At 52.0% G+C, this 9,867-nt stretch overlaps 1 protein-coding gene across 1 annotated transcript in view; it reads left to right on the forward strand.

The window, feature by feature from the left end:
• Swap70 (switching B cell complex subunit SWAP70) overlaps positions 1-6,489 on the forward strand; it is a 62,184-nt gene extending 55,695 nt beyond the window's left edge. Inside the window, exons 10-12 of the mRNA XM_042054155.1 lie at positions 2,795-2,993; positions 3,731-3,827; positions 4,311-6,489. Coding sequence (XP_041910089.1) covers positions 2,795-2,993; positions 3,731-3,827; positions 4,311-4,417 — 403 coding nt within the window. The 3' untranslated portion in view covers positions 4,418-6,489. The remainder of the gene's footprint in view (positions 1-2,794; positions 2,994-3,730; positions 3,828-4,310) is intronic.
• The last annotated feature ends 3,378 nt before the right edge of the window (positions 6,490-9,867 follow it).

Consider the following 9,867-nt stretch of genomic DNA (forward strand, 5'->3'; position numbering starts at 1 on the left):
CCCTCCTTCCCTCCCTCCCTCCCCCCCCCCTCCCTCCTTCCCTCCCTCCCTCCCTCCCTCCTCCCCTTCAGGAGGACAGCCCTGGCTGTCCTGGAACTTACTCTATAGACCAGGCTGTCCTCGAAATCGGAGATCCCTTGCCTCTGCCTCCCGACTGCTGGGATTAAAGGCGTGAGCCACCACTGCCCAGCCAAAAGTTTGTTTTTTAAAGTATAAATTTGATGCTTATCTGATAGGAAATTCAGAAGCAAACTTTTAACATTTTACTGGGAAGTTCTGGAAGCTGAGTCATAATCTATTTCATTAACTTTACTTATTAAAGGTTTAGATTTGAGCCGGGTGGTGGTGGCGCACTCCTTTAATCCCAGCATTTAGGAGGCAGAGACAAGCAGATCTCTGTGAGTTCGAGGCCAGCCTGGTCTATAAGAGCTAGTTCCAGGACCACTAGGGCTACACAGAGAAACCCTGTCTCGATAAACAACAACAACAACAAAACAAAGGTTTAGATTTGAGGCAGGTATGGTAGTGCATGTCTGTAATTCCAGCACTCAGGAGACTGAGGCAGAGGATGACTGCAAGTTTGAATCCACTCTGCTCTGTGTACACGAGGCCCATGTGAGAGGTCCAGGCAGCCAAGTCTGACCTTCCTCACGTTCCCAGCAGCTGAGGCAACACCCAGCGCGTGCAAGGTGGCTAAGTGCCAGGGAATTATTACTGTTATTTTTGAGAAAGTGTCTTATGTATCCCTGGCTGTCTGTAGACTTGCTGTTGAGCTGCAGCAGATCTTCCTGTCTCTACCTCCTGAGTGCTGGATTACAGACACGCACAATGACTGTTACTGACTATTGAACCCAGGGCTTTTTATAAGCTGGGCCAGCACTCTGCCCCCTGAGCTACACCTCAGGCCCAGGGGGTCGTTTCGGAAGGACCGAAAGGATCCATGTTGTACCTGGTGAGATGGTGCGCACTGCTGCCTCCCTTCCAGCTGCTGCAGTGGTTTTCACGTGTTTGGAGGCAGCTAGGGCCTGGGTTCACAGGTGAGGTGTGGCTTCTTAGTTTCCATTCGTGGTACTTTCTGTCTCTGTGAAGTTAAAGTAGCATTGTACTGTGTTGAATGTTTAGCTTTTTAATCTGTAACATTGGGTGGTTGCCAGCTTCAGAGTAGGGAGGGTGAGTTTAGATATGGTAGACGTCATGTTTTAGCATGACATCAGCGTGCAGCTTTCTGATCTTTTATCTCGTCACAGATGGGGAAAATAGAGCATGTACAGAATTAAGAGAATGTTGAGAGAAAGGCTGGAATGATAGTGTTAGGCCAAGAAAACACCAGGAGAACAAGTAGAGGGGCTGGAGATGGCTCAGTGGTTAGGGCACTTGCTGCTCTTGTGGAGGGCTAGGATTCAGGTCCCAGCACCCGTGTGGCAGCTCACGAGTGATCCCCCTGCCTTAGCCTCCTGAGTGGCTGGGGTGATGGGTGTGCACACACGCTTGACTGATTCCTTTCTCTATAAATGAGGGAGCTGAGAAACAGGAAGAGTGGAAGTGCACACCACAGAAACCAGTTTGGAGGAGGGGAGGCAGGAAGATGACTTATAGGAGCCTTCCTGAATAGTCCCCAGTCCCATGAGGGAAGGTGGCCAGGCCTTGAAGAACGGCAGGGAACAAGGGGGATGGGCCTGGAGTTGCCACCAGGCTCGTCTGCATGCTGAGCTCAGTGCAGTGCATGGCAGGCTCATGTGCATGCTGGGTTCAGTACAGTACATGTCAGGCTTGTCTGCAGTGCAGTGCATGGCAGACTCATCTGCAGTGAAGTGCATTGCAGACTCATCTGCAGTGCAGTGCATGGCAGGCTCGTCTGCAGTGCAGGGCTCAGTGGAGTGTATGGCAGGCTTGTCTGCAGTGCTGGGCTCAGTGGAGTACATGGCAGGCTCACATGCAGTGCAGTGCATGGCAGTCTCATGTGCATTGCAGTGCATGGCAGGCTCATGTGCAGTATAGTGCATGGCGGGCTTGTCTGCAGTGTGGGCTCAGTGGTGGACGCTCTGTTCCAGGAGACTTCTGAGGAGCCCAAATGTGTCTCCAGGGGGTATTCTGAGTCTGGAAGGGATGGTATGGTCCTTGCTTCTTTCCTTGCTGCCCTTGTAGAGAGCAGATGTTGCAAGTGGCAGTGGCTGCCCTGCCATATGACTTGACTCTGTGGCTCCTTGTTAGACTTGTGTCCTGCCCAGTGCCGGCATCTAACCATACTATCTGCATCTTGAATTTGGGTTTGGGCTGTGTTTTGGTTTATTTATTTAAACACAAATGCAGTTGGCTGATCCAAGCCGGGCTGTGCTGAGCTAACACGTTGGCGTCACACATCCGTGTTCACGTCCACTGTGTCCTGTGCAGTGCCCTTGCAGACACAGAGCTTCATCTCTGACGAGGGGCTAGTACCTCCCGGGTTGCTGGTAATAGGCTTTTATTAGATGAAGGAATGTTTTAATGTAGCAACCAGGCAAGCTGCAGAGTTTGGCCCTACCACTTCATCTCAAGTGTGACTGCCAGTGGCACCTACGTGCGCTGGGTGAAATAATGGGGAAACACTTGGCTCGGCTCTTGGCATACACTCGGCCTTTCCCTTCATAGAGGGCAAGACTAAGGATACTTTGAGCAGGACATGCAGGCTGCTCCCTAACTGATAGAAACTCCTTTGGCTCCCAGGCTCCTTATAAAATGGGGGCAGGGACTAGATGACTGTCCTCTGAAGGGGGTCCCCAGCAGGATGTGACCCCAAGTGTCTTCTGCGCTTCAGGTTGTTGGAGGAAGAGTCTTCTAAGCGGGCAGAGCTGGAAAAGTGGCACCTGGCCCAGCAGCAGGCCATTCAGACAACAGAGGCGGAGAAGCAGGAGCTGGAGCAGCAGCGTGTCCTGAAGGAGCAGGCGCTGCAGGAGGCCATGGCGCAGCTGGAACAGCTGGAGCTCGAGCGCAAGCAGGCGCTGGAGCAGTACGAGGTGCCTGGCTCCTCAGAAACAGCTGGGGTGTGGGTGGGTGGGCTCTGCTCCCCACTCTGCAGGAACCTGCAAACAGACAGCAGAACCTCAGCGTTCATTTGGAAGCCTCTTGCTTAGCAGAGAAAAGAAAGAAGTTGGATTTATTGTTTGTTCGTTGTTTTGTTTTTTCCTCAGAGGATGGAGGTGTCTGTCCCGCTGAGGGACTGACTATAGGAGAGTATAAGCAGGGATGTTTACATAGTTACAGACTGACAGAGTCCCCACCAAGCTGTAGAGCACACGGGTTGGCAGCTGTAGGCCGCAGCCATTGCTCCACCCTCAGGTGGAGCACCCCAGGCAGGTCACACCTCACTGGAGGAGGTTTATAAAAGATAGCGTTCAGTTGACCATTCAAACCACCATAACCATGGCAGAGAGAGGACCTCGTTTCTCCTGCAGAACCTGTTACTGTTGAAGCCGGGACTGCCAGCTCTAGTGAGAGAATTAGTACAGCAACAAGATAGGCAGGCCTGGCAGAGAGGCAGTACTGACACATGGGTGAGCTGGGGAGAGCCTGGGAATCAGGTGGTTTGGGCGGATGGCTTTGTTCTCTGAGCTGGAGTCTGTGCTGATGTGCAGTGGAGGTAATGGTAGCTCCTCCTCCTAGGGTGACCCGACCATTTAACAAGGGCATCCACAGGTATACAGTAGGTGCCAGTCTATGCGACTTGGTTCTTAAACTGCCACTTTTATTCTAGGGAGTTAAAAAGAAGCTAGAGATGGCAACTAATACGACCAAGAGTTGGAAGGACAAAGTGGCCCATCACGAGGGATTAATACGACTGATAGAACCAGGTACTATTTTATACATATATAATCTAATTATTTTCTGTTGTATTCATGTGATTGAATACACAAGGCTCAAAGCCCTTGGTTCTATACGTAACATCACGTAAGACTGGGGTGGGGGCACGTGCCTGTCATCTAGGCTTGGGATCTGAAGTGTGAGGTCATTCTGGGTTCCCAGGGTGAGGTCTTGCTCTGCAGGCCTGGCCGCCTGAGTTCAGGTCCTCATCAAAACCTGGATAGGGCATGGACATTTGTAATCCCAGGGCTCCTCCAGGGCATGGGGGCAGAGAGTCACCCTGAAGGCCAGCTGCTTCCTGTGAGCCTCTCCTGAGCAGCCTGTCCTCCTTAGTCAGTGGCCCCAGGTGACCACTCTGCATACATCTTGCGGCTCTTTTGACTGGTGGACCTTTTTGGGTATTCCTTAGAGGTGAATTAAAGTAGAAAAGTCGTGCGGAGGGGTCCCAAATTAAAAGCATGCTTGTTGCTTAGGTTCAAAGAAGCCTCACCTCATCACCAACTGGGGGCCTGCAGCATTCACCCAGGCGGAGCTGGAGGAGAGAGAGAAGAGCTGGAAAGAGAAGAGGACCACGGAGTGACAGCTCTCCCTGTGGCCACTGCAGGCACAGTCATCAGTGAGGAGTCCCCCTCCAGGCCCAGACAAGGACACTGGCTTTGCTGCTTCTAACCGTTCTTCCCTCAGGACTGCAGGGAGTCCGTGTCCCGAGGATGCTGTATTTACCTTCTAGCACTGTCTCAGCCTTCCTGGGCGAGAACATAGGCACAGGTGTGCCTAGGGCCACCGCCACTGCCACCTTCGCAGCCCTTGCAGCCGTTGGTCTCCGTCAGCTCCCTCCTCAGGCAGTATATCTCTTCTGCTGATTGGCTGGTCTGTTTGCCTTTTCCAGTCAGGGGACATGGCAAGTCACAACAAGTTCCTTGTTGGTGCTCTGACCAGTTACTGCCCTTGTAGACTGGACATACGCAGTTGGTGAAGCTCCCCAGCTTCTGCTTCCCTGAGCATCGTGCACCTGGCAGGCTTCATTTGCGTTCCCTTCCCCGCACCTCAGAACAGACCGGACCCTGGCCCAGTGTCTCAACCCAGCTCCCTGGTCATTCTGTCCCCAGCCCTCGTCCAGGAGCGAAAATGCTGTTGACTGGCAGAGGGGCTAACTTGAAGTCAGTGGTGATTGTGTGGACAGGGGGAAGCTGTATGTGGGCTGGTCAGATGTAGAGTATCACAGGATAACGGAGCCCTTGTTTTATCCAGGCTGGGTTTGTGGCTTTCACTAGGACTGTGTCTGCTTCTCCCTCCTCTGTGGGTGACGCAGGGCATGGTTTCTGTGCTTCCTGTTTGAGGGTATTGAGGAAGGTTTTCACCCTAGTCTGGTCTGGGATTGAGAACAGTAAGTCAGCCTTCTCACGCTCTGTGAGCACAGTGGACGTGGACAGCCACGATGTTCTACACTGTAAATAGGAAGGTGATGTCCAAGTTACAGAGAAGGTGGCATTCAGTAACAGAGCAGAGAATCCGAGTGTCCTGGTCCAGCCTTGCTGTGGGGCAGAGAGGAGGCCATTCCGGTGTGTGCAAGTCTGGAGATAGACTTCAGTGCTCCTGGTATTTACATAAGGACCAGATAGAATTCCACAAACCTCTACCTTTCATGACTGGAAAACATTTGCCAATGGAAGTCTTACAATTTTTTCTTAAGATTTTGGGCTGCTTAATAAAAGTGTAATTCTGTTTAATGTTTATAGTTGCCTCCGTAAAGTTTAGATTTGTATGCAGAATGTCACTATCTGGAGCCTTCTTAGCTTAGCAGCTAATTCGGGTGTGGTTTTCTTCCTGGTCAATAGACCACCTCACTCACCCATCTTCCTTGTTGGCGCTGCTGGGCTATCAGACTGAGGGGACCAGGGCCTCCCCTGTGGCTTAATGGTGTCTCCCAGGGGATTTCAGTATCCCTGGACAGAACGAGGAGAAGAAACGGCAAGGTTTGGACGGGTGTGAAATCTCAGGATGGCAGCGCAGGCCTGGGAGTCTCAGGGAGATGGGTGAAGGGACTGTTATGTCTTGGCTGGCAAACTATTCCTCCTTAAACCTGACGAGGCAGGGCCTGCAGCTTCTGTGGCCATCTTTGTCTGGCTTGGGTGCAGCCCCGAATATTGCCTGCTTCCTGGTCGTGCCTTGCTGTGTGGGCTGTGCAGAAGGTGTCTGTAATCTGGTGTTGCTGGGTGGCGCGCCGGCTTCAGCAGTACTGTGGCTGGGACCTGAAAATCCTTTTAAACAGTGGATAAAGAAGACAGCACAGATGTGGCCTCTGTGACTCACTAGGCGGGCGCCTGATGCTCGCAGGTCTCTCCTGACACTTAAGGTGGCTTCAGCTAAGCCTATCAGCCCCTTGCCTCACCCTGTAGTAGCTACAGGAAACTTCAGGAGTGTCCTTGTGTGGTCCTTGCAATCAGCCCTTCCTACAGCTAGAGATAAGATTATCTGCAGGAACTGTGAATGAAAAACATTTTGAAAGTCTGTTTTGGGACCTGTTGTATTGAGAGGGAAGAAGTATTTAAAATGTTCAACTTTGTTATCTAAACCGAGTACAATGCCACATGCTCAACTTTTCTAAGTTTTTGCCAATTTTTCTAAGATATTAAAATGTTTTCTATGGGTTTTTGTTTTTATTTTTTTAGTACAGTGGACTCAGTAAGAAAATTAAACATACCAGAATATCATCTTAAACTGGTTTAATAAAATGGTGAAGTGTGTGTGTGTGTGTGTGTGTGTGTGTGTATGTGTGTGTGTGTGTGTGTGTGTGTTTGCTACGTTCATTTTCATGTGAATGTGGACGTGGTTTAGGGACACTCCTGAAAACACTGGATTTGGGGTCAGGACCTCAAGAAGTTAGCTGTGACCTCAGGCTCGGTGTGAGTCACCAGTGTGGGAGCCCAGATCTTCATGGTTACCGTTACCCTGCGCCTTTCTTGCCTCTGTCTTCTCAGGTTTTCCTTATGTCTGAGTTTTTCTTTCACGAGAATAAGCTGTGGTTTTCCGCTGTGGTTCACATGGTCACCGAGTCTAAACTCTTTCTGTAGATGAAGCAGGCTCTTGTCTTGGCTTGACTGCATACTGGTCTTCCCCTTATACAGGAGGGTGGGGAGGTCCGTGTTGGTCAACTGTTCTTTCTCCCCTGCAGCGGCCCTCAAGCAGGGGCACTGTCTGGAGACATCTGTGTTTTCATAACTGGAAGGAATGTTGCTGGCTCTTGTGGGTGCCTTGCATCACCCCAGCTTGGAGGGAGTGTTGTTCGTTCCTGTTAAGCCTTCATTGACCTTTCCGAGTCATTGGTTTTGGGTGGTGGGCACATTTGTGGTGGACATTGAATTCCAACCCTGGGCCAGAGGCGGCCTCTCTTCCAGTGTCCATGACACCAGTGCAGACCCTGACCTCCCAGGCCTGTGCACCCACAGGAGCCTCCTCCATGGCAGCTGAGAGGGCCAGAGGGGCTGTAGGAGTGGGAGGTGGAACGTTCTGTCAAGCTGCTGCCCTCATTCTGCCCCGCCTGCCTCCCCATCTGAAGTCCGTCTCCTCTCCCCAGTTCTCCCCTCACACCACACCTCAACTGGTTGAAGGTGGCGTCTGTGGGCTCACTTTCTGTTTCTCCTCTGCTCCCAGCCAGGAGTGTCCAGGGACGAGGTCCCTCAGGGACGAGGCTGGTTTCAGGCCAGCTACTGCCTCTGCTCACCTTCGGAATCTCTCCAGTGGAGTTCTGTCCTAGGCTGCCCCTTAGGCTGCCTGGTGTCTGTGTTCCCAGCGGAGGGCATCCAGGCCCCAGACAGTGTTTACAGAGAACGTGGGCTATGAAGAAGAGGCCCGTAGCACAGCCGCACTCCCCTTTGCGGGAAGCTGACTTCTCAGTGCCTGTCTCCCACCCCCGCCGGCATCCAGAGCTCTTAGCTGGGGAGGAGTCCGAAGTTAGTCACACTGGTGTGGGTTTAGTTGGGGCTCTGAGGCAGGACGGCCAGCTGGGAAGTAGAGAAGACATGACACCCACTTCAATAGACTCCTACTCTGAGCTCCACTCTGACCCAGTTTTCCACTGCCGTCGCCGCCTGCTGTAGAACAGTGCCCCCCCCCCCCCCGCCCCCCCCAACCACCAGTCTTCCCTCCACCCTCTGGGCGAGGAGACCCATGTTTTATCTCTTGGTACCATTTCCAGCTGCGTGCAGCGTCTGCCTACAGGAAGTCTCCTCAAGGGGCAAACTTCAGAAAAGGAGTTGAAGAAAGGGGTTCAGAAAAGCTGGGCCAGGGAAGGGGTTGCACCAACTCATGCCTCCCTCAATACCTGAACCTACATACGGAGCTCCCGGGTCTGTGGCTGGTGCCGTGGCCACACCCGGTGAAGGGGCTATGGCAAGCAAGCATGGCCCCGGCATCAGAGGATTAAAGTCCAGCGATCAAAATCCCCCTTGGCTCACCTAATTAACATGCCCAATTAAAATTAAGCATGTCGCCCTAATGCGGGCATTCCCCTTTTACCTTTATAACCCGCCTTTTGCCTACGTCCGCGTCTGTCTCCTCTCTATCCAGAGACGGTCCCTTGTTCTCGGGACAAATCCCCCTTCCCTCTCCCTTGCTCCCTTCCCCTTCTCTCTCCATCATTCCTGCCCTCTGTCCCTCTGGGGCAAATAAATCTCCTTTGTGCTGAGAACTTGGCCTTGGGGTGTCTTGAGCCAACTTTGAGGTTCCCTACACTCGGGTGTGTCCCTTCTCTCACTGGACCATGAACCTCCCCAATAGTGTATTGTCTCTGGCTTTCCAGTAAACTCATCAGCATTGCCTTCCACGAAGTTTGCCTTTTTAGATTTTGATTTATTCTTTGTTAATTTTTTTTTCTCTCATGGTTTATTTTTTTTTATATTTAAAAATTTCCATCTCCTTCCCTCCTCCTCCCCCCTCCCTCCCCTCCTCCTCCCCCTTCCCTCCCCTCCCCTCCACCCATACCTCCCCTCCCTCCCTCTCAAGGCCAAGGAGCCATCAGGGTTCCCCACTCTATGCTAAGACCAAGGTCCTCCCAACTCCCCCCAGGTCCAGGAAGGTGATTGACCAAGCTGAGAAGGCTCCCACAGAGCCCGTCCATGAAGAACAGTCAGAGCCCAGAGCCATTGTCCTTTGCTTCTCAGTCAGCCCCCGCTGTTGGCCACACTCAGAGAGACGGGTTTGGTCGCATGATCCATCAGTCACATTCCAACTGGAGTTGGTGATCTCCCATTAGTTCTGTCCCACCGTTTCCATGAGTGAACGCACCCCTCTCGTTCCTGACTTTCTCCCTCATGTTCTCGCTCCTTCTGCTCCTCATCGGGACCTTGGGAGCTCAGTCCAGTGCTCCAATGTGGTGCTCAGTCACCTTCCCCATCTGTCGCCAGCTGGAGGTTCCCTCACGGTCCTGACTTTCTTTCTCATGTTCTCTCTCCTTCTGCTCCTCATCAGGACCTTGGGAGCTCAGTCCGGTGCTCCAATGTGGGGCTCTGTCATTTTCTTCATCTATCGTCAGGTGGAGGTTCTATGGTGATATGCAAGAAATTAATCAGTATGGCTATAGGAACTGGCCTTTTCAGGCTCCCTCTCCTCAGCTGCCCAAGGAACTAACTGGGGGCGTCTCCCTGGAAACCTGGGAACCCCTCTAGGGTCAAGTCTCTTGACAACCCTCAGGTAGCTCCTTAAATTAAGATATATGCTTCCCTGCTCTCATATCCACCCTTCCTATATCCCAAGCACCCCATTCCTCCGAGCTCCCCCCGCTCTCCCCTTCACACTTTTCTCTCCCCATCTTCCCTTGGCCCAGTCTTGCCCAACCCTCAAGTTCCCAATTTTGCCTGGCGATCGTGTCTACTTCCAATATCCAGGAGGATTACTATATCTTTTTTTGGGAGTTCACCTTCTTATTATCTTCTCAAGGATCCCAAATTTATAGGCTCGATGTCCTTTAATTATGGCTAGAAACCGAATATGAGTGAGTACATCCCATGTTCATCTTTATGGGTCTGGGTT

Source organism: Arvicola amphibius, chromosome 1, assembly GCF_903992535.2.
Source record: "Arvicola amphibius chromosome 1, mArvAmp1.2, whole genome shotgun sequence".
NCBI lineage: Eukaryota > Metazoa > Chordata > Mammalia > Rodentia > Cricetidae > Arvicola > Arvicola amphibius.